The sequence below is a fragment of the Dromiciops gliroides genome, chromosome 3 (assembly GCF_019393635.1).
Source record: "Dromiciops gliroides isolate mDroGli1 chromosome 3, mDroGli1.pri, whole genome shotgun sequence".
Taxonomy (NCBI): Eukaryota; Metazoa; Chordata; class Mammalia; order Microbiotheria; family Microbiotheriidae; genus Dromiciops; species Dromiciops gliroides.
The window spans coordinates 205,464,864-205,490,592 of NC_057863.1; the positions used below are offsets into that span (position 1 = coordinate 205,464,864).

Genomic DNA, 25,729 nt, shown 5'->3' on the forward strand with positions numbered 1-25,729 from the left:
TAAAATGTAATTGAGAAATGTATAATAAAATAAATATACAGTACAACATAAATGTTAATTTGTAGTTTTCTTGGTCATTGTACTGCCAGTGTAGTTTTGACACCACTTATCTAGACTACTGTAATAGACTTTTTTTTTTGGTAGTAGCCTTTTAGTTGATCTCCTTTTCTTACCCCTTCCATACTCTGCACACAATTGCATGAATAATTTTCCCAAGGCACAGATAGGTTTTAACCAAGTCATTCCCCTGTTTAAAAACTTTGAGTGTCTCCTTATTGATTCTAGGATAAAATACAAACTGCCAAGCCTTTCATTTAAGGCTTTCTACAATTTGACTTCTAGCTACCTTTCTTTCTTTCTTTTTTTTTTTTTTGAGGCAATTGGGGTTAAGTGACTTGCCCAGGGTCACACAGCCAGTAAGTTTTAAGAGTCTGAGGCCAGATATGAACTCAGGTCCTCCTGACTCCAGGGTCAGTGCTCTATCCATCTAACTACCTTTCTAACCTTATTTCATGCTACAGTTGACTCCTAATATTCAAGGTGGTTAGGCGCTCAGAACTCCTAAAGATTTGAAAAAAACAAACAAACAAAAAACAGTAGTAATTCTAAGTCCTACAGCAAGCCTTTATTTTTTATAATTCTGATCATATTTGTGTAACACACAAAATAAATAAAACTACACCGCACCCATAAAAGGTTACTTTTTTTTTTTTTTTAGTGAGGCAATTGGGGTTAAGTGACTTGCCCAGGGTCACACAGCTAGTAAGTATGTGTTAAGTGTCTGAGGCCAGATTTGAACTCAGGTACTCCTGACTCCAGGGCCAGTGCTCTATCCACTGCACCACCTAGCTGCCCCTGCATTTTCTACAATAGAGATATTAATATCTCATACAGCATGCAGAATCTTTACAGCAGCTGGTATAGCTGCAGCAACTTTTTTATGGATTTCCTTCTGTGAAAAGTTCAAGATACAACTGCAATAGAAAATCACGTGACTGAGTCTAGATGGCCCATAGTTCTTTAGCACAGTAAAACTTGTAACAAAATTTAACTTTTTATAATAAATTTATGTATGTTTATGATAGTAAATGATAATATAGATGAATAACATACAGTATTTGTGACTTACTAATTTTTTCAAAAGTTTTCTTTATATGTGGAAATTGTCTAGAATTCTTAGCAGTACACCACTGATCTCAAATTCCCATTTAATTATTAGTGGCCAACCTTCCAAATAACCAAAATTGTGAATGTTGAGGCATTGCTGTATTTTTTTCACAAACTCTGCATTTTAGCCAAACTGAATTACTTCTCCAAAATTGATAGATTGACACTTCTCTTTCCTACTCCATTATTTGTATCCACCTTTCTCAGAATATATTCCCAATCTTCCTTGTCCTCTCAGAATCTCATCTTCCAAGCTCTGTTTACTATGTTTTTTATGAAACCGTGTGTGTGTGTGTGTGTGTGTGTGTGTGTGTGTGTGTAAATGCATAATTAAGTACAATAATACTCTACAGATGGTATAGCAGTGGGACTTAAGCCAGATTAAAATGTAATTGGGAAATAATTAACAAAATAAATAAAAATATAATGAAATATAGGTAACATTGGATTAGTGGTCCTAATTTCTATTTGAGTTAGACACCACTGAATATGAATTACTTGAAGGTAGAGACTAATTTTTGTCTTTAGTATCCCTATCACATAGAGTAATGCCTGGCATATAGGAAGTACTTAATCAATGCTTATCGATTGAAGTCATATTCCTTAATGTGAATGCAAGTTAGTTGAGGATAGGAAATGTTTGTTATCCTCCTTCGTGTGTGCTTCCATTATCTTGCACAATAGCTCGCATGTAGTAAGTACTTAATAAATGCTAGTTGAATGGAATTGCAAGGCATTGTGCTAAATATTGGGAAATACAAAGACAGAAATGGAAGTCCCTGCCTTCAGATAGTTTACTTCTTGCAGGAAAGTCTTCATGGAAACAGGCAAGTAAGTGGAGGTAGGAGAAATAAGTGGAGGTGGGAGAGATTACTGATAATTTTGGGGAACAGGAAACTAGAACATAGCACCTCAACTTAGACTTGACTAAAAGCTAAGAGGCAGAAGCAAGGAGGCATTCCAGGTATGAGGGACAGGGACAGCCTGTGCAAGAAATGAAATGTGACATTCTAGGAAAAATAAAAAGGCCAATTTGATTAGAAATTCGATTATGTCAAGAGGAGTAGTAAAGTATAAAATTAATTTAAAATGGAGGCTGGAGCCAGATAGAGTAGGACATTAAATGCCAAATTGATGAATTTGTATTTTATCAAAGAGGCATTATAGAGCTACCAAAGTTTTTTAAGTGGGGAATGACATGATCAGACTTATTATATGTTGAACTGAATTGAATTTTGAAAAGAATTGGGAATTGGGTGAAGTTTGAAGAGCTGGGCTTGAGTCTCGCTTCCATCATTTCTAGCTTTGTGTTTTTGGACAAGACATTTAACCTCTGTCTGAGAGAATAAATACACATATTTATAGTCTATTTTGTAGTATTGTTTTAATGCTCAAAGGAGATGATTTGTTGAAAAGCAATTTGTTATCAACTATTATAATACTTTTTTAGCTGGTGGTCTTCTAGATCTTAGATCTTCTCCAATCAGCATATTTCATACTCTGGCACAAGTAGTCTTTCTAATGTACAATTATGATCATGTCACTCCTCTCTTCAAAAGCTCTCTGTTATCTTCCGTATATAACACATAATTTCCTGATTCTATCATTCAGGACCATTTCGATCTGATTCCAACCTAACTTCCTAACCCTTGTCTTATATACTTTCCCTTATTATGTGCTGCATTCTAGGCAAACTGGATCGTTCACTATTCCTTGATCTTATCTTTGCCTTTCCGGTAACTGTTGTCCCCTAGTTGTCTTCAAGTTTTTTAATATCTGATCTCCGGAAAAGAGAGTTCCCTTTTTCTGCATAGCTTAGAGGGCAGAAACAGGAGCAGTAGTACAAAGTGTAGAAAGTCATGATTCAGCTCATCATAAGGGAAACGTTATAAGAAATTAGATGTCCAGAAGTGTAATTATTTGCCTGGGTAGCTAGTAAGTTCCCTATTATTAAAGATCTTCAAACAGAGTTGGTGACTTTTTGTTGGAAATATTCTAGAGGATGCTTGATCGGGTATGAGTTGGACTAGATTGCCTCTTCCAGTTCTGTAAAGTGTGAAATAAATAAAGAGGATGGTATCATATACCCACAAAGATTGTAAAAAGTGGTGTACTGGATCCATCTTAGGCAGTTGTTAAGTTTTCATTTAAGCATTTACACATTTCAGATTTGTTTTTGATTGTGTAGACCACTGGTTTCAAACCCAAATAGAAATGGATCCCTGTGGCTTCATAATGACTTAGAAAGCCACATGTTGACATTTCATATTCTATTGTATTTTCATTTATTTATTTTATAAACATTTCTCAATCACATTTTCATCTGGTTCAGGTTACATACACTCCTGAGTTTTTATGGGCTGTTTCAGGTGAGTGTAATACCTATGATCTAGACCTAAGAAAGTAATGGAGAAAATGTTAATAATGCAGATAAAACTTAAAAGTGTGTACTGCAGGGCAGCTAGGTGGCGCAGTGGATAAAGCACTGGCACTGGATTCAGGAGGACCTGAGTTCAAATACGGCCTCAGACACTTGACACTTACTAGCTGTGTGTCCCTGGGCAAATCACTTCACCCCCATGGCCCCGCCCTTCCCCCCCCCCCAAAAAAAAGGTGTGTACTGCTAACATGTTTGTTTCTAAATTAGTTGTTAAACACTTGCTGGCATGTACAAAACTAGGCCTAACATAAGGAGCTATGTTAGAAAAGAAAGAGAAAAACTGAAAATTAAAGTTCCTGGAAGAATTAGTTGTACTTTTAAGTATTTTGCAGATGCAAAGGAAAAGAAATATTCAAAATCATGATTTGATCCACATATTTTGTTTTGTTTTCCAAGCTTCACTTGCAAATAGAAATAAGAAAGCAGCACAGTTCATTGCTATGCTCTTATTGATGGCTTATATACATGATTTTATCTTGGAAGTATATGTGGTCCTAAGATTTGTCCATATTATCTAGGCTATTTCCAAAATGAGAGTTAAGACATTTTATTCACAGTGCAATAGATACTTAGGTGATAGATTTAGCTTCCTAGATTAAAGTTTTTGTGGCACAGTGGATATAGTGCTGGGTCTAGAGTCAGGAAGACTTATGGTCAAATCTGGCCTCAGATAATAGCTGTGTGACCCTGGATAAGTCACTTAACCTCTACCTCAGTTTCCTTGTCTGTAAAATGGGGATAATAATAGTACTTACCTCCCAGGGTAGTTGTTAGGATTAAATAAGATAATAATTATGAAAAGACTTAGCACAGAGCCTGGCACATAGAGTGTACTGTGGAAATGTTATCTATTATTAGCTGTTAAAATTGAAGCATGGTTTATTTGCATGATATGTGTCAGAAATCATTTAGAGTACAGTCAGACTTATCAAGTTTGAAAAACTTAAAATCAGACCTCAGATAACCATAGGTGCTAGTAAACTAAAAGTCTTCAGTGTTATTCTTTTCAAAGTTTATTTGTTTCAATGTACATTTTAATAATGCCATTTAACCTTAGGTTTTTTTTTTTTGAAAAATAAGGATTTGATATGAGTTTTCTGGAGCTTTTTTTTTTCTGTCTTCTGGGTTTTTTTGTGTATGGTTTTTTTTTGGGGGGGGTGCAGTGAGGGTTAAGTGACTTGCCCAGGGTCACACAGCTAGTAAGTATCAAGGGTCTGAGGTCGGATTTGAACTCAGGTCCTCCTGAATCCAGGGCCTGTGCTTTATCCATTGTGCCACCCAGCTGCCCCCGAGCTTTTTATTTCTGGGCACATTCAGCTCAAGTCAACAAGCTTGTGCCAAGTGCTTACTGTGTATGTACCAGGAATGATGCTAAATGCTCAGGATACAAAGAAAGAGGAGATAAAAGCCACTCCTTGACCTCAAGGAGCTCATACTTTAATAGGGGAGACAGCATGCATACAACTATGTACAAACTATATAGTCAATGTAAATGGAAAGAAAGACACTAGTATTAAAGGGAATAGGGAAAGGATTCTTTCTGAAGGTAAAGGGACTAAAGCAAGTAGCACCCTAGGCAGTCCTACCATACAGGGCCCCTTTCCCTCTCTTCTCAGGATATTTTCAGTCAGGATATTTCCTTTGGACCCAGCTCCTGGGATAATGGAACTCAGAGTGGTCTCCATGATACAAGATTCAGAGTGGGGAGATATCTTGAAATACTTTGTTTTGATGAAAAAAATAATTTTATAGGAACACTGTCATCACTCTTCTCATAGTGATATCAAGACCAACAAGTAGAATATAGCAGCAGACTTTTAGAGTTTTTGTTTAATATAAAATAAGATCAAAGTAGAAATAGATTATTTCATAAAACTACAGCTCTGTTTGCAGATGGTTTTTTTTAAGCTTTAACTGGATTATCAGAATTATTAATAACTGTGGATAGTAGTCTGGATGCTGAAGAAAGAAGCTAAACCATTAAAAGATATAATTTCTTTAGTTCATATAATTTTTAACTGACCCTACTATGTCAGTGTATGAAAAGGTTTTGGTAAACTTCTCTTAAAAAAAAAACAACAACTTCTCTTGAGGCTCTGGATTTGGGGTTTACTTTGTGCCCTGACAATCCAAGTTTATCTCACTCTTGTTGTCTGTTGTTCCTATTCAGATTACACCCTATCCCTCTTCCCAAGTGGCTCTTTTTGCCAACAGGTGGCATAGTTCTCTGTTAAGAGAGATTATCCCAATATGAAAACAAGGTATTAAAAGCAGATTAACCTAATTCAGGTTCCTTCTGTATAGATAAAGTTTTCATAAGTAGAGCTTTCAAAGGTTTGAAATGAGATCAGTTTGTCTGAAATATTTTCTTGGGAACATTATAAAGATTTCTCAATTTTCAGATATCTTTAGAACCTAGCCTTTGGTAATAGAGATGATATGTCTTACACAGGACTTAAAAAGCTTCATTCTTTTTGCTCTTTCTAAGTGTAAAACAATGACTAAATGGGAAATGCAAGCAGCTTCAGAAGTTCATTATGTGTTTCTTTGCCCAAGTCTCAAGCACCTTAATTGTGGGTAATATGAGTTACCCACATAAACTAAGAGAAAATTTGTGCTTGCTGACTCGAAGAAATGGTATAAACAGCGCTTTTTGCAGTGGCAAAAGAATGGAAGGAAAATAGATGTCTATCTAGTGGAAAAGAGCTTAACAAGTTATATATGGGTGTAATGGAATAATATTATATTGTAAAAAGTAACAAATATGAAATTTTGGGGGAAGTATAGGAAGGCTTTCATGAACTGATGCAGGTGAAGTAAACAAAACTAGGAGAACAGTACACCCAGTGACTATAATGACATATATGAATATAACTGACGAATTATAAGTCTATAAATTAACAAGCATTTATATACTTATTGTGTGCTAGGCACTAGCCTAGAGATAGGCAAAAACATAATCCCTGCCTTTAAGTAGCTCACATTCTAATGGAGAAAATAACATGCAAATAATTATGTACCCACAGGATATATACAGAATAAATAGGAATTAATCTTAAAGAAGAGAAACTGGGAGGGAGAGACCTGGAAAGGCCTTCTAGAGAAGAGAGAGTGAGCTGAGTCATGGAGAAAGATAGGCAAGCTAGGAGACAGAGGCAGTGAGGGAAAACATTTCAGGCATGTGGGAAAGATAGTACTATAGTTGTAATGCAGTGTCATGTCTGAGGAGCAACAAGTAGCCCCAGTTAGTAAAATCAGAGTGCCAGAAGAGGAGGAAAGTACAAAAAGACAAGAAAGGGAGGATGGAGCCAGGTTATAAAGGTCTTTAAATGCCAAATGAGGAGTTTGTATTTGATCCTGGAGGTAATAGGGAGCCGCTAGGAGTAGGGGGTGAAATGTAATAATTGACAGAACAAGTCAATACCTTCTTCAATGGGCATTTAAGGTGCTGAGGTCATAGCTTGTGTCTAAAGCCTTTTTCCTCACCACCCAACCAAACCCCCCGCCTTCCCTATGTGCACGTGCATGCACACACACACACACATACACACACACACACACACACACACACACACACACACCTCCCTCCACATATATAATACTAACATGGAGAAAAAAGTATCACACCGTTGTTCAGATTTTATCTGGTACAATTTCCCTGAATATGACTTTTATGAACTCTTCCTAGTTTTTTTGAAGAGTTCTAGCAGTTGAAAGGGGAAGGAGAGGGCTATACCTAAATGTGAGTAAAAGCGTCATTTTGCAAAAACATTTGGCTTATGAGAACAAACCTGAATTTAAAGGCTCTCCTCCAGTGAAATGTTCCTCATGCATGTGTTGAGTACACAGCCTTTTTAGATACAAGCACAGAAATTACTTTATCTAACAGTGGAATCCTCTGATCATTGATATCAAAGAAAGTATAAAACAAGGAGATGCATTCTTTTTTTTTTTTTTGCGGGGCAATGGGGGTTAAGTGACTTGCCCAGGCACACACAGCTAGTAAGTGTCAAGTGTCTGAAGCCGGATTTGAACTCAGGTACTCCTGAATCCAGGGCCGGGGCTTTACCCACTGCGCCACCTAGCTGCCCCAGATGCATTCTTTTTAAAAAAGATATTTGCCACTTTTGTATGTGATATCCTACATAAATTCCAAATGGAAGAGGAATTTCTTATACTTCAGTTTCTCTGTACATTCCAGTTTGTAAGTGACAGTAACTATTAAAAATTTCATTATTATTGGTAGAGTCAAGATGAGTATTTCTCATTTGACCTATAGGCTGCTTGCAAAGTAAGGGTAAAAATAGAATTGACATGGACAACAACACACATTTATTAAGTGCCTACTGTGTGCAAAGGACCTTCAGTATTAACTGTGAAGAGTGAAGTGAGATTTGTAAACAAGTAAGCAGTTAAATTGAACAGTGTAATACTTAATTGTAAAGGCAGACATTTTGCCTGTGATGATCAGAACTCAGTTGTTGAATTCTTTTTTTGACTTTTAAAAATATATATATTTTATCCTTGTTATTATGTGGTATTTATAATTTTAGACTTATTTTATATTGGGGCAAAACTTTGAAATTTCTTGATATTTTTTAGGAGTTTCTTTGAGTTGCTGCTGTTCTTCGGAAAAGATGAATTTTATGAAGAGCCATTAAAGGATATTCTTGGTTCAATCCAGGTATTGAAATTTCCTGTTACATTTTCTATGTAAAATACACATCACTACTAAAACATATATAAATATATTGCCTAATTAGCTTGCTTAATGATGTTAAAGTTACAATTTTCAGAAGTCTTACACGATCTTATTACAGTAGTAGTAGAGAAAAAATATAGTCTTTTATTATTCAATGGAAACTAATTATTTTGCTAATAGTAACTATGTGGAGCTGTTAATATTTTTTTCATTTTTTAAAGCTTTGATTACTAACTACCTTGATTCCTTATTTAACCTAGAATAGCGCTAGGTTTTGTTTTTGCTTTTGTATTTCCATAGGCTCAGAAGGATGTGAAATTGCATAGGTGCCAGATAAAACGAACTGGAATGATTAAAAAGAATAAACACATTACGAAGAAAGAAAAAGATGCCCAGTGAACACAGATTTAAGCCTTTATTTAACAGATAGCATTATAGCATTCAGCTCTTTATAGTAGCTCTTCTCCATCGATATGAATATACAAAATTCTATTTGAAGATAAACCCTTTTTAACAGGTATTTTCATAAGTCCTTTTACCTTTTAGCAGTTTACAACAAAAATGATATACTCAAGGCATGATATGTATATTTAAATGCAACATAAAATATTTTTAGTAAAACTTTTCACATTTTTCAAAACATTTTTATAGTTGGAAGGTTTTTAATTATTTAGTTCTTTCTGTAGGAATATAGCATGGTCCAGTGATTCAAATTCTATCTCTTATGCTTAATACCTCTGTGCCCTTGTACAAGTCAACTTATACCAGAGCCTCTCAGAAACTCAGTTCCCTTATTAGTAAAATGAGAGGTTCAGACAAGATGGTTTCTAAGATCCCTTCCAGATCTAAATCTGTGATCATATGAATTTGGAGGACCTTTGTCTGTGATGAATTTCTTGAGTTTGAGCATAGGAAATTAATTAAAATTGATAGCTGACAATAGTGCTTCAGTTCCTAAAGGAAGCACTCTTCACTAAATGTAGAACGACATATTTCATAGTCATATGTATGTATAATCCCACCCTAAACCATGAAAAATTTTGAAAAGTACAATTTTATCAAGAATATTGCATAAAATATATAAATGTACAAAAACATAACTTCTGAACGCCCTAGGTAACTGAGACTCTGAAGTTGCTAGACCACTTTAGTAGACGAGTTTCCTCATTTTGGAGTTCCCTGTACCAGTGAAATTACATGGGTAGTCCCTGACCCTTAGTTAATTATAGAGTAGCTAAAGAATATTTGCCCACTTAGGTATAAAATTTGCACTCCTATTGTGCCATTTCTTTGGAATGAACAAAACATACTCTTATGTTTGACACTAATTGACTCTATTGTTAGTAAATTTGGTTTACAATAAATATGGATTTTGTCTAAACAAATAATGCAAGAGCTTAGTGGAATTTATTTTTTATTTACATTATATGTCTTCTAAAGAATCAGTGTCTGTAAGTATTAAAATGTGCATCTTTTTTTCCCCCAGTAGTGGTTAGCCTTCTTGGCTTTTTCTCTCCTTAGAGCCAGATCTTTAGTCCTTTTGTCATTCTCTGGGGGATATATTCCTGGCCAAATATCTTAACCACTTCATGGATAAATCCTACTGCTACCATTTAATATCCTTTGTCCAGCGCCTTTGCTCTTCCTCTTCACCTGTCCATTAAATCATCACATATCTCACCAGACTGAAACTATTAGAAATGGAAGGGGTTTTAGGGATCACCTAGTACAACTCCCTCATCTTATGGGAAACTGCAGCCTGAGAAAAGTGGCTTACCTGGAGGCAAATGGCAAGGTAAAGATTCAAATTCAGACTTCTAACTAAGTTTAGTGCTCTTTTGATGCTTCTATATTCCCTTCCCAGTTAATCAATGTGTAGAAAAGCCTTCATTAACTCAGGTGATCTAAAAGTACTAAGATGTGCAGTTCTGCTATAATGTGACATATGGTCTCCTAAAAAAAAATTACTATGCTATGTATATATACAAAATTTCATAATAAAAACCATAGATCTTATGGAGAAAAAATGTGGTTAGGAGGACAACACTCAAAACCTTTTTCAGTAAATGTATAAAAAAATGGAGAACTAATAAAAATGGTAGCACATGTTAAATGGTTAAGAAATACATGAATGCTATAATAAACGTTAGCAGTATCCACAGCCATGAGCTCCTACTCAGCCTTGGCCTGGGCTGTTAGTCATTGGCTATGGTGAAAGAGCTGTCTTGGTGTACCACAACTCTAGGACCAGGGACAAGAGGGTGGTCTTGGCCATGGTCCCATGGTAGAGGTTAAGGGAAAGGGGAGTGAGTGGGTGTGAAACAGTCCTTCTCCAACCACTACTCCTACTACACCAGAAAATAGACAATAAATATGGCATTTTACCTGGGAAAAGACCAGAGGTTTGCTTATGCAAGTGGGTGTTGGAAGGGCTGCAACTTTTGAGTTACTGGAAGTGATGCAGTTTTCGTCATTCTTGCAGAATGAAATTGAGCATAAGCAAATGAAAATCACTTTATGCTTAAATTGATCCCCAGTATATTAATCACAATGGAACAAATCCATGTTTTCAAAACAAGCAACATAGCACAAATGAGTATATACAAAAGATATGCCTACATTCAAACATTCAGAAAATAAATAACAGTTTGATCAGAGCCACCAAGTGCTAAGAAAGAAAGAAAGGATTGCTTTTGCTCATGAAGACAAGTGTAAATGATTTGAATAGAGACACAGGATAATGCTAAGAGGGCAGTGCCTTAGAGAAAGTGACAAATCACAAGAGTGACAGGAGCTTTTTAGTATCTCGCTTTTTCTTCTTGTGGATCATTATATTTTCCTATAAATCTCTACTCACTAACAGGTTACAATTGAACACCAATCTAGAATGTGACACTGTTCTCAAAGATTGTATCTTTACTCCATCCTGGAAGAAACCTAACAGGGAAGGGAGAGCAGCATAAAGGATCCAATCACCTCCAGTTTATTTCTAGTAGTTTTTACTCAAACCAACAAGCCCAAATATTTCCACCAAGACTTCTCCCTGCTTTTTAGGTTCTAAATATCACTGGCCCTTATGCAATACTAATTTTCATTTTCCCAGCCTGTAGGTAAGTAGCAATTTTAATAATTCCATAAGCTCACTAAAATAGGGTTTAAATTATGGAAACAAGGTGATAAGAGTTTTAATGGTTCAAAGTATGTATAACTTCACTGCCATTGCTCTTTAGAAATAGGCATTGATCAATCTTCTGTAAGTCTGTGCTATTTCACTTTTTTAAAAGTAGCTGTGATCATTATTAACAGCATTGAGTTAAAAGGAAAATATTTTTGGGAAATGTGACAATTTTATACTCAAAAAATACTGACAGGCTAGGGAAGAGAAAAATTAAAGACTTATCTAAGACATAGAAAAATATAAAAACAACTTGGACTCATGTATTGGTTCAAATTATTTTTTTAATCCTTGTTTAAGGCATACAATAAATCTTTGAGACTTTGGGAAGGAATTATAATAGTCTTTTAATCATTTAACTGCTGCATTTTAATTATGTATTTCTTTTTCTGTTATCTTTGGCTGTGTTTATACTTAACATAAAAAGTGACTTGGTTGTGAAAAAATATGTAATTTGTTCTCTGTCACAAAATACATTTTTTAAAATGAGTACAGTATTCAGCTGTGTTGTTCCATATCCTTATGGCAGAGTAGTAGAGTTATCTAAACCTCTAGTTGTCTAAACCTTTTGAGAGAATGTGTCTTTTAGAAAAGCTAAGGGAAAAACTGTTGAGTTATGAATTATGAGTGTCTTAAATTGATGGTGCAAATTGATCTCCGTTCACAAAACATAGAAGGCAAACTCTTGATAATAAATTCATTACCACTTTGTTTAGATCCACATAATTCTAAAACCCTTTCGAGATAAGGATAATATGAAAATTGTCTCACTAACCACAGACAGCTAAGAAAGTTTATGCTCAGGAATTGAGAGCCATGGGTAGGTATGCAGGTATTATGGTGGCCTATTTAAGTCCCACCTTTACTTCTTGTCTGTTTCTTGGGCCAAAAGCCAACCCTCAACTGCTGAATCATGGTTAAACTTTTCATATGCCCAGAGTAGCTTTGGTTTTACCACATTGTTTTGAAAAGATGTTATTCCCTAATTCAGAAGGGAATTTTTAGTACCTTGGAATGGTCAAAAATGTCTTCAGAAACTATATGCAACTGATGACCAGAACCTTTCTGTTAATATAAGAATGTTGTGCTGGACCATTTTTTGCATTATTTCAAGTTTAGAGAGCATCAATTTGAGGTAAGAGACCCTTTGCTCTTACTCCCCCTTGCTTCCTTTGGAAACTTTTGGTGCCTTTAGGAAATAACGATGATTCTACCCTAATAAGAATTTGTATTACTTTTTCAGTGAGTTTAAAATAATCACCTTTTTATTGATGTTTATATACAAAGTGGAGGAAGAAAGTACTTTTCAGATCTATTCATAAGGAATAAGTTCAGGACTAAACAAGGGATGGAAAAGGTCACAGAAGATAAAGTAGATAATTTTGATTAGAAAATGTAAAATATTTGCTCACATTAGTCTAATGCAGTTAAACTTAGAAGGAAAACAGGTAATTGTTGGGAAAAAAAAGAGTCTTTGCAGCAAGTTTCTCTGATAAAGGTCCCATTTCCAAGATACATAAGAAATTGATTCAAATTTATAAGACCATTTAATAAGCCATTCCACTATAGATAAATATTCAAAGGATATGAACAGGCAATTTTTAAAGGAAGAATTCCAAGCAACAACCAATTGAAAAAATGTTCTAAATTGCTTGTAAAAAGAGAAATAAATGCAAATTAAATTAACTTTCTGGTTCCACTTCATACCCATTAGATTGGACAAAGGGAAAATGACAAATGTTAGAGGGGCTTTAGGAAAACAAACATATTTGTAACTGTTGTTAAAACTGTGAATTGGTCCAGCCATTCTAGAACTATGGCCAAACAGTTACTAAACTATGCATCCCCTTTGATCCAGCTATACCACTGCTAGGCCTATACCCTGCAATGATCAAAAAAAGAAGAAAAGGACTTAAATGCACAAATAGCATTTGATACTAACTTCAAACTGGAAACTAACAGGATACCCACCTATAAAATGCTCATCATAAACATTAATAGTTCATCAAAACAAATTACCACATTAGCCATGTCTAAAAATGTATTCTTCATTCAGCTACATAGAATGGCTAAACCATTTATGGTATATGCATGTATTTGAATATTATTGTGTTATAAGAAATTATAAAATGGACAGCTTCAGTGGAAAATAAAAAGACCTTTATGAATTGATGGAAAGTAAAGTGAGCAGAACTAGAAGAACAATTTGTACAATAGAAACAACTCTGAAAGACTTTTAGAACTTTTGGAGTTTTTGATCAATGCAGAGATAAAAGCATGAGTCTGAAGGACAAAAGTTGGAACATTCCACTCTCCTGCCTGTTGTGTGATGAACTTAAAATTCTGAATGAAGATGCAGTTTTAGATATAACCATTGTGGGAATTTAATTTTCTGGATTATTCATGTTTATGATTTTTGAGAGTGAAATTCAATAGAAACAGACTGAAGCATGTTCTCTCCAAGCAAGGTAAACAGTTTGTTGATAGAGTGTGAACCTATTAATAAAGGGATCAATGGCTTGCCTCGATTTATGCCAGTGACCAGTAGCTGAAGGACAGCTCCTCTTTAATAGGTTTTCAGGGAGTACAGAACAAAGAACAAAACGGGATAGATGACATTATATGGTGGACAACAAAATGGTTACAAAGCTGAGAGATGGGGAACTATGAATGGTTGGAAATTAGAAATGAGGGCTAACAACAATCCCTTCCTTCCCTCTTGAGACTGAGAAATGTTCATTGTTTGAGTCCACCTGCAAAGTCAGACTTCTTTGGATAGCAAACCAGACATCCTTGAAGGATAGTTTGGTGGTGTCAAGATACAATGCCGAATTCTCTGGTATCCACCCACATCCCCATGAATAGCAGAATCCTTCAAGGCAAGAATAGAACAGTGATAAGCAAGAAGACTGGTTTCTAAACTTAATGCATTACAGGCTAGTTGAATTCTGAACCAAGTTCAGAGACAGAGAACCATGATGTAAGTAAGCAGTTACGGGATAAAATCAATTACAAAGTAAAAAGCAAAATTAATGTCTTTTTTTAATTGGTGAAAGACATTGGGAAGGAGAGAGAAATGTTTGCAAAAATAAATTTTTAAAAGAAAAATTAAAAAATGAATAACTGAAAAAATTAAAGATATCTGAAAAGTAAGGAAAGAGGTATCACCTTTATATATATAGTGTTTAGACTGCAAAGTTCATTAGTTGAAAAATATGTAATGTACATATATAAAGTTGAGCACATGGAATCATTTGATGCCACTTTGAAAATGAATATTCACCTAATAAATAAAATTATATGGTTTTCCAACAGTATTTTTTCTGTATTTCATTAATCATATACCTATGCTTCAACTAAACTAAAGTAATTTCCCTCTTGTAGGAATGCCAGAACCACCTCAGCAGATATGGAAATGTGAATCTGGAACTGGTAACTCGAATTATTAGAGATGGTGGACCATGGGAAGATCCAGTGTTGCAAGCAGTTCTTAAAGCTAAGCCAACCTCTCAGGATATAGGTATTTAAGGCATATGTAAAGTAACATTGAATTCATCATGTCACCATTTGTTTATTTATAATACTAAATAATTGAGTGGCGATACTGTCAATATAATTGACGGAAGAAAATGAGCAGTATGAGCATAACAATGCTTCTACAACTGTTACAACTATGTTTCCACTTTTAGTAGTTCCTAACTATGTGTTAAATATGTGACCAATGTGACAAAAATAATATATGACAATATTTTAAACATACCACTAAAAAGAAATCTCAAACCTTAAGATTGTGATTATAACATTAATGTAAACATCTAAGATTACAAGCAGAGGTCTTCAACATCTCATAGCCTATGCCAAGAGAAGGTCAAAATTGGGGACATGAATTATACATAAAGGATGACATCATAAGCAAATTAAGTGAGCTTGGAAATTTTTTTCAATCAAATCTATGAAGAAGGGTAGAATTTATGACAAAACATGAGATAGAGAATGTACAATTTTAAATTAAATATAAAAGGGTTTGCACAAATAAAATCAATTGCAGCCACGATTAGAAGAAAAGCAAGAAACTAGGGGTATATTTTTTTTTTACAGGTTTTTCTGGTAAAAGCTTCATTTTTTAAATATATAGGGAACCGAGTCACATTTTAAAAAATAAGAGCCATTTCCCAATTGATAAATGGTCAAAGGATATGAACAGGCAGGTTTTAGAAGAAATCACTTATCAAGTCAAATAATAATATTCTAAATCGCTGTTATAGAGATGCAGATTAAAACAGCTCCAAGGTACTGTGTCACACCTATCAGATTGGCTAGCATGACAGAAAAGGAAAATGACATGCTAAAGGGAAAAATCAGAACACTTAATGCACTGTTGGTGGAGTTGTAAACTGGTTTAACCATTCCAGAGGACAATTTACTGTTTGTTTGGTTTTTTTGTGGGTCAGTGATGGTTCAGTGACTTGCCCAGGGTCACACAGCTAGTAAGTGTCAAGTATCTGAGGTCGGATTTGAACTTAGGTCCTCCTGAATCCAGGGCCAGTGCTTTGTCCACTGCACCACCTAGCTGCCCTTGGAGGACAATTTATAACTATGCCCAGAGGGCTATAAAACTACATAGCCTTTGATTTAGCCATACCCAAAGAAAAAGGAAAAGGACTTATATATACAAAAAAATTTTTACAACAGTTCTTCGTTATGGCAAAGAATTGGAAAATGAGAGGATGCCCATCAGTTGGGGAATGGCTAAACAACTTGTGGCATATGTTTGTGATGGAATGCTGTTGTGCTAAACAGTGACAAACAGGATTTTTTCAGAAAAACCTGAGAAGACTTATATGAACTGATGCAAAGTGAAGTGAGAAGAACCAGGAGAACATGGTACAAAGTAACATTAATATTGTAATGCTGATCAATTATGAAATACTTAGCTACTCTGATTGATAAAATGAAACAAGACAGTTCCCAAAGTACTTGTGATGAAAAATGCTCTCTACCTCCAGAGAGAGTATAATTTTTTTACTTTCTTAATTGTTTTTTCTTTTTTTTTTCTTTACAACTTGGCTATTATGGAAATATGTTTTGCATGATTCAAAATGTATAATTGACATCCTTGCTTGCCTTTTCAGTAGGCAGGGGAGGAACTGTAGAGAGGGAAAGAATTTGAAACAAAAATATTTTTAAATGAATGTTAAAAATAAATAATAATGTTTTAAAGCCAAAGTCTCTAGTCCAATGGCATAACAAGCGCTTAGTTCTATAGCAAATTTTAAGTTTTTAATCATCTGTCCCAGCCAGATGACTACAGAAACTCTCTTCTTTCCAACTGCCACTTCTTGACGTTTTCCCTCCCCTTCTTGCTGAAGATTCCTCCTTAATTCAAGGACCAGTCTAGCCAGGACTGGAGTGACAAGGAAGAAAGAGTTAGCTCTTTAAGCTGATCACTGCTATCTCTACTTCTCTGGTCCTAGTACTCTAGCTTTTAGGATAAAAATGCACAGAAGAGTTATTGAAATGATCTTCTGAAATGTGTATGAATTCTACTCCTAAAGCCACTATTTATCATCTGTGGGGATTTTTTTTTCTTTTTAATAAGATTAAAATTAAAAAGTGAGGGAAAATGGGAGAGGGGGACAGGTGATTAATGAGGTGTTCATTTGATTTAAACAAGAGGGTAGAGGAAAAGCTGTGTTCTATTTCATATGGGACTGGTGAAAGAAGAAAAGCCTATGAAGAAGAGAGAAGGCAAGGCATGCAGTATAATCCTGGAGCACTGCCCCCCCCCAACCCAAAAAAATACTTGGGACAACAGACAGCATTGAGACATGACTGGCAAGAGGAATCTCGTGGCCCTAAGGTCTCCCTCTTTCCATCCCTCTCCTCCTCAGCAGCCTACTCTGTTGAATCTCTCATCTCAGGGCATGGGAAACAACACCTGCTAGAGGAGTCCTCAATCCTACTGCTATAGCCACAGAGGGCATTCGTTCCTAAGGTTCCAAATCAGAACTCGGCATAGTAATTTCTCACTGATGTTGTGTAACACTGTTTCCATATAGTAGTTAGTTAGGCTTCATGGTGCATATGCTGTTGTGCTCTGCTTAGGGTACTTTATGTTGAATTGTTCTTTGTAGGCTGTCTTAGAACTGAACCACCATGTATATATTTATACCTATTATAGGAAAGGTCATTCTAGTTAAAAGTAATAACATATGTTAACATATATATATATATTTATATTTATGTCTGTGTGTGTGAAACCACATATATATGATCATTTTAATTCCAAACAAATAACTTAGAACTATAACTCAGTAAGTTGGGGACTACTTCTATTTGAAGGCAGTTTGAAATTGGTGATATTTTGTGTAGGGGAAAACAATTAATAGTATTAACAAGGAAAATAGAAGCTTTTATTTATATTTGAAATAATAAATCATAACTTTTACCTTTAGAGTGGATTTCCAAAGTGCCCTTACTGGTATGTATGCACATTTATATTTATATATACACACACACACACACATTATTTTTAACAGACTCTAAAGAGACAATGTGGACTAGTGGATAGAAGGCTGGCTCCAGAGTTAGGATGACCTAGGACTTCTGGACAACCTGGCTTTAGGTCTAGCTTTCCACAGTTACTAACTGGTGTCACCTTGGGCAAGTCATTGAATCTCTCAGTGTCCCAATCATTTCTCTAAGCATTTTTAAGTTGCAGAACAGTTGTTGCTCAAGAGAATGTCTTCACCCAAAGCTACCTACAAAGATGAAAGTATAGGTCCAAACCAAAACAACAATCAAAACCTGAATCTAAACTACCAAACCAGCTACACTTGTCACTAATTTGGACTTGCTTTCCCACAATCAGTCTAAATTAGGGATATTTCAATATAGCTTAAAATAACAAAATCTAAATAGAAATAATAGTTATTTTCTAGACTCACAAAAAAGTTGATAGTTTGGATACCTGACATCACCCAACCCCCCCTTTAAAAAATAAGTTTGATGATGCTTTTTTCTTTTTATATCACTTTCACTTCCCAGTGATTAACCTACATACACACATATACATATACCTATACCTATACATATACCTATACCTATACCTATACCTATACCTATACAATCAAGAAAATTGGCTGAGTCTGAAATTATATGCTTCATTCCAAACCTCTGTTCTGCCACCTTGGCAGATGTGGTATGATTCACAATTAGTCCTCTGAAGTCATAATTGGATCACTGCATTTATCAGTTTTTAAGTCTTTACATTATCATCATTTTCACCCCTTTTCCAGTCATATAACTAAATTTTGTTAAAGCATAACGAATTAAATATTTTTTAAGTTTGAATGTTAAAGTAGTAAAATTTCAGGGAATACCGAATTGCTAAATTCTATTTCTTAAATAACATTCTTTTTTCCCCCTCTTTTCTAATATAGTTAACAAATATTTGAGCTCTGAAAATCCACTGTTCTTTGAACTGCGTGCCAGATACCTTATTGCTTGTGAACGTATACCAGAGGCAATGGCTCTTATCAAATGTTGCATAAATCACCCAGATATCAATAAAGACTTGTACTTCCATCAAGCATTCTTCACATGTCTATATATGTCACCATTAGAAGATCAACTATTCCAGGAGGTACTAACTGAGAATAAATTTCAATACTATAGTGATATATTGGGTGTGTATCTGCATATTCTTTTTTTTAGATTAATTCTCTAAGAAAGTCACTAACCATTTTTTTTCTTTTCTGGTAATTTATTTCATCTCATTTGTGGGTTTAATTATAATTAATATAACAAAACAAATGATGTAATCAGCATTAGATACCAAGAAAATTTGAGTTGAGCTTTGGATGTGACAGAAAGAAAAGAGATTAACTTTTAAAGAAGTCAGATAAGAATTGTGGAAACTTAATAATTGCCTTTTAAACCAATTCTTAAGATACTGAATGTTTAAAGTAATTATTCTGCCCTTTAATTTAGAGAATGAATCTATTTCTTAGACAACTTTTACCAGTTCAGACATCAACTTTCATGGAAGAAAGCTAAGCATTAGTTACTTCTTCCATAGAATAATATAGGATAATGTAATTTCAGCTGTACAACTATTTATATATTTATATGTATTTGTATGAACCAATCTTATTTTAAACTTATAGCATGTATTGAGAACTGATTGTAAGAATGGAATTGATATCATCTGTAACACCGAAAAAGAAGGCAAGACTACATTAGCCTTGCAGCTCTGTGAATCATTCCTAATTCCACAGCTCCAGAATGGGGACATGTATTGTATTTGGTAAGTGTTTCTTTCCCCACCCAACCCCCCTTTTTTTTTAATGGGGCAATGAGAGTTAAGTGACTTGCCCAGGGTCATACAAGCTAGTAAGTATCAAGTGTCTGAGGCTGGATTTGAACTCAGGTCTTCCTGAATCCAGGGCCAGTGCTTTATCCACTGCGCCACTTAGCTGTCCCAGTAAGTGTTTCTAATAAGAAACTTTCCCAGTATGAAGGGAAAGAATTGTTGGGTAGCCGAGTTTGGGATGTATGTTTGCAAAATAAAAATGCCATTAAGATTTTCTCCTCTAAATGGCAAGGTTTCTTTGTATTGACCAACAAGTAAAAATTAACTATTTAAATAAATCTTCTAATATACTTACTGTACTTTATTTTCTAATTCAGAGAATTAGAGGTAAGGGTATTAAAGGCTTTTTTCTCTTTTGAATATAGATTTTTGTTTGAAATAGTATGATTTATGGAATCATATTTTAAAAACAACGGTTTGTTTCAGCCCGGCAGACATCTATTAAGTACCTACCCAAACCAAGGAGCTGTCCTAGGTTCTGGGGGTTCAAAGACAAAATGCAAAACAATTTGTGCCTCAAGGAGTTTCCCTTCAGACAAACTCTCATTTGTAATGTGCCATAAGACTTTATAAAGTTAGCAAGTAATTTCTTTTTATTTCTTAATACTTTTTTTTTTTTTGGTGAGTCAATTGGGGTTAGTGACTTGCCCAAGGTCACGCAGCTAGTAAATGTCAAGTGTCTGAGGCCGGATTTGAACTCAGGTCCTCCTGAATCCAGTGCCGGTGCTTTATCCACTGCACCACCTAGCTGCCCCCTATTTCTTATTACTTTGATAGCCCATTTTAATTTTAAAAGTGTGGTAAAATATGAAAGTTTTTAACAGTCGGTTAGGATAACTGAAAGAAATCTCACAAAAGAAAATTGTTCTTTTCTTCCTTAGCACAGTAATTTGTAAAGATCTTGAGAAAAAAAGTTTTTTTCCCCTGAATTAGCAGTGATTTCAAATTCCAAATTATCCTTGTTCAAAAGCTTACTGTAAAAATGTAACTGTTGGAGGCAGCTAGGTGGTGCAGCGGATAAAGCACCGGCCCTGGATTCAGGAGGACCTGAGTTCAAATCTGGCCTCAGACACTTGACACTAGCTGTGTGACCCTGGGCAAGTCACTTAACCCTCATTGCCCTGCCAAAAAAAAAAAAAAGTAATTGTTGGGGGCAGCTAGGTGGCGTAGTGGATAGAACACCGACCCTGGAGTCAGGAGGACTTGAGTTCAAATCTGGCCTCAGACACTTGACACTTATTAGCTGTGTGACCCTGGGCAAGTCACTTAACCCCAATTGCCTCACAAAAAAAAACAAAAAGAAAACAAACAATTTAGGAGCAGCTAGATGGCCCAGTGGTAAAGTACCGGCCCTGGATTCAGGAGGACTTGAGTTCAAATCTGGCCTCAGACACTTGACAGTTACTAGCTGTGTGATCCTGGGCAAGTCACTTAACTCTCATTGCCTCACCCCCCCAAAAATGTAATTGTTTGTAGTAGAGTGTGAAGAAATAATTTTAAAACAAATTTTACTATAACATCCTTTTTTTGGTGTGTAGCTTTTCTAAAGATGGAGAAATCATTTGGTAGCTACTAAAATAAATAAAATTCCTATACTGTTCAAAGTTTTAAAAAAATGTTTAATTATCCTAGGTCTATTTGGTTATGAGACCTGCTAGAGAGAACAGATTCCCTGCTTTCCTAGGTATGAGGTCAACTCCAGTTTTTCTTTTAGTCTGAGTATTAGTATTGACAGTACTAGAACTTAGGTAAATTCAGAGGAATTACCCTCCCCTTCTGTGTTGGCCAGTCAGATTCTAATCTCTGCACTTTGGGGCCTTGAGTAAGATTTTGTCGCCTTCTGAGTCTAAAGATCTACCTAGCTTCTGGACCATTAACTTTTATCCACTTTTTTATCTTCTTTCTCTAGCAGATTTTATTCATGTGGTCAGCTTTTTGCTTTCTTCTCTTTCTCTTCTGTTTCCTTCCCTTTCTATTACTTTCTGAATAACCTTAGGGGCCATCTTGCATTGTTCCCCTCATACCTCTAGTTTCTTACTATCCTTTCAGTGTTCCTTCTCTATGGGCCAACTTCCCCATTATCCTTATTCCGTGCAGGTAGAATGATATAGATGCATGGTTGTAACGATTGGAATGATGGCACCTGCTGGAGATTTACTGTAGGAAAGCTCCAACATGAGGAGAGGGCCTCTGAGGGCAAGACCATGTGGCTTTTTTTTTTGGCATCAGGAAGTGATGTTGGCTGGTGGAAGGAAGAAGGGGGAGGCTGGCACTCTGACTGGCTCTCTTTCCTGAGTACTCTGGTGGAGAAGGGAGCTAGAAATGCGTTCTTCCTTTAATAGATAGGTGAATCTAGGCCTTTCTCTCTCTCTTTACCAAATTCTTATTCTCCTTAATAAATGCTTAAAAGTCTAACTCTTTCTAAAGCTTATAATTTATTGGCAACCACTCATTAGATATTTTAGACAGTATAGCTAGAATTTTAGCCCCTTACATGGTATAGGTGCATCAGTATATGCAGACCCTGGAATATGGGTAATTAAGAACTTATTGATTTGACAGAATTATCACCTGTTAGATCCTTTTCAATTAACTATCAGTATGTGGACACAAAGGAGTATATCCCCTGTTCTTGGAATCTTCTTACGTTAATATAGTGTAGAGGGGTTGGGGGTAGCAGAAGGATATAACTGGCAGGCATTTTTTTTCTATGAAGTCCCTCTGCTTAACTGAGGATAATTCACTAATCAGCCTAGAGTCATAAATACAACTAGCTAGGCCTTCACCCAAAACCAAGCCTATACTACCAAGTAGTCTAGAAGATGAACCTTGTCATTAAATAGTTTCTATTGATCTGTATATAACCTGATACTATCTGATGCCAACTCCAGTGGTGCTGAGCCTTTCCTGTTTCCATATTTTAGGAAGAACTCAGGTTAGATGCATATCCATTTCCCTAAGGTCAAAGACACACATATATACACTGCCATTACTGCTTTTCTTGATACCAGAGTCAGAAGTTTTTTAGAGTCCTGTGATCTAGCACATAATTATCTTTTCTAGCCCAAATATGTCTCCTTTGAAAGAGACATCCCCCCAGGGAATTCTTACCTTACAACTAAAAGCTTAACTTGAAGTTCAAACCAAAACCCTTTAATCTGACAAAGTTCTAATAATGGAATAAATTAGAAGTATTTCCCTGGAATCATTATAGATTCTGGCTGAGTTCTTGTCACTCTTGGCCTAAGTCTGTCTGCTGTTCTGACTTTACTGATCCTATGATACTTGCCAGTTGGCATAAATTGTTCCCATTAACCAGATTCTTACCATTTTACATCTATCCCCACAGCAGAAGAGTCTCATGATTACTACAAAGTTACAAGTAGTGACCACTAACTCTCCCAACCCCATATTCTAATTTCCCAATATAGACTCCTATCTAGAAACATATCAGACTGGCTCCAGTGCAATACAAGTCTTCATTGGTCATATATGTAATTAAGTATCAGAGGAGTATTACCTATAGGTGTCTAAATATTACAGCAAGATTTTAGAAGAATCTCAGAAAACATTAGCTATTTCTCTCCCTATTATGCAGGGATGTCATGAACTTAGTATCTGTAAGTATGGTGATCACCAGATACCATGCCTAAGTTTATTTTGGTGTGATCTCATAGGAAATCAAACAAGCTTCCTGTATTTGATAAAAATAGTTATTTTCTGTAATCAAAATTATATTTACTGAGGAATGACAGCTAAGCCTCGCAACCTTATTAGGATGCCTTTGGCCACCTTTCAAAGTAATCTTCACAATCTTTTCTTATCAAGTTATTGAAATATATTTATATGCAGGATGTTCCAAAAGTCTTAGCACAGTTTTGTTTTGTTTTGTTTTTGTTTTTTAGTTTGTTTGGTTTTGTTTCGTTGTTGTTGTTGTTGGGTTTTTTTTCAGGGCAATGAGGGTTAAGGTAACTTGCCCAGGGTCACACAGCTAGTACGTCTCAACTGTCTGAGGCTGGATTTGAACTCAGGTCCTCCTGAATCCAGGACCGGTGCTTTATCCACTATGCCACCTAGCTGCCCCCAGCACAGTTTTTTTTAAGGGGCAGAGTGATAATAGGGAAGCATGGTAGCGAAGACTAAGGCTTATCTCATAGAAATAGAACTACCTAAAGATAAAAAAGATGACGAACTTTGCAGTTGTTCCATTGAAACTTTGTTAGCCAAAGTCACAGAAACCCTGGATCACACATTTGGGGTGGGGCTGAGGTATCTAACTTTCAGTTATTGGTGGTCCAAAGTTACAGGATAATATCCATATTCAAACGTAGATGGCATATCAAACTCTCCTGTCTTTTTTTTCTTGTAGGCAGTCAGGATCCATAGCCCCTGTGTCCTCATTGTATTATTGTTTAGTCATTTTTCAGTCATGTCTTACTCTTCATGACTCCATGTGGAGTTTTCTTGGCTTAGATATTAGAGTGTTTTTCCATTTCCTTCTCTAGCTCATTTTATAGATGAGGAAACTGGAACAAACAGGGTTAAGTGACTTGTCCAGGATCACATAGATAGTAAGTGTCTGAGTCTATATTTGAACTCAAGAAGATGTGTTTTCCTGACCCTAGGCCTGCTGCTCTATCCATTAACTTTCTTTTTTTTTTTTTTTTTTTGGTGAGGCAATTGGGGTTAAGTGACTTGCCCAGGGTCACACAGCTAGTAAGTGTCTGAGGCTGGATTTGAACTCAGGTACTCCTGAATCCAGGGCCAATGCTTATCCACTGCACCATCTAGCTGCCCCAATCCATTAACTTTCCAATTGACCGATGTCCTCATTGTATTTTTCTTGAATTCCCTCTATCATCTACTTCACCCCACCAACCCAGGAAAATCCTTAAAGGTGACCTTTATCATCTACTATTCTTCTTCTTAGGAGAACTAGAGAAACTGTACCATAATCCAAGGTACATTCATACTTTCTTCTTCAATGCTAGAAGACAAGTCATTGCCTTACTGAGTCTTAGTTTCTGAATATCAGAACATTTCTCTTATGATGTTCAAGAAACTCTTTAAAATTATGTCCCTGAACAAAATATCCCCACTTATTTGGATTAATTGGATTGGTTTTGTGCTCTAGATCTCCATATTCTAATCTTTGCTGAAGTCATTGAACTTCTTCCACTTTTTTTAAATTAATTAATTTTTTTTCAATTACATGTAAAGATATTTTTTGAGTTCCAAATTTTTCTCCCAGCCTCCCTTCCCTCCCCCCTCCCAAAGCCAGTAAACAATTTGATATAGAGTATACGTTACAATCATGTTAAACATATTGCCTCCACTTTTCAATGATATCCAGAGATAGCTCTACAAGACTTTTTTCTGATACAGACAAGAGTATCCCCTGGTGATTTAACTGCTAGATAATTTGCCTTTTCCTATCATCCAGTTCTCTACCAGGGTAGATTTCTTCACCATCTGCCCTTCCACTGAATTCCCACTTTATATCTCTCCTGCTATGGGAACAGTAATCATTAAAATACCACTTTGCTCCTAGAAAGGATATGTCTGTTGACTCCTTTATGGCTCCCCTCCCTATCCTTGCGATTTCCTAATCCAAAATACCCTTCTTTTGGTTTCCATTCCCTTTATATGAGTTGTCCCTCTCACTGCCACCTAAAATGGAAGTCCCATGAGGTCAGTGCTTGTCTTGTCTTTGTATTTGTATTCCTAGATCCTAGTAAAGTGCTTAATATTTAGTAAGCACTTAAATGCTTTTTTTCCCCATTTCATTAATTTATAAGTGGTTGATGGTTGATGGTAGATCAAGGGAAGAAGTTTCATGCCCCTTCCCATTTATAACATCCTGAATTTAGG

The 25,729-nt window shown here is 35.6% G+C and overlaps 1 protein-coding gene across 3 annotated transcripts in view; it reads left to right on the forward strand.

Moving 5' to 3' along the window:
* Window positions 1-25,729, forward strand: part of ZNF654 (zinc finger protein 654) — a 120,582-nt gene that overhangs the window by 71,406 nt on the left and 23,447 nt on the right. Inside the window, exons 3-6 of one of the 3 annotated variants that reach the window (XM_043995324.1) lie at window positions 8,210-8,291; window positions 14,869-15,004; window positions 18,927-19,129; window positions 19,653-19,792. In XM_043995324.1, the coding sequence (XP_043851259.1) occupies window positions 8,210-8,291; window positions 14,869-15,004; window positions 18,927-19,129; window positions 19,653-19,792 (561 nt within the window). Of the gene's footprint in view, window positions 1-8,209; window positions 8,292-14,868; window positions 15,005-17,831; window positions 17,966-18,926; window positions 19,130-19,652; window positions 19,793-25,729 lie in introns of those variants that run through there. The other 2 variants (XM_043995325.1, XM_043995326.1) reach the window with 2 other exon arrangements.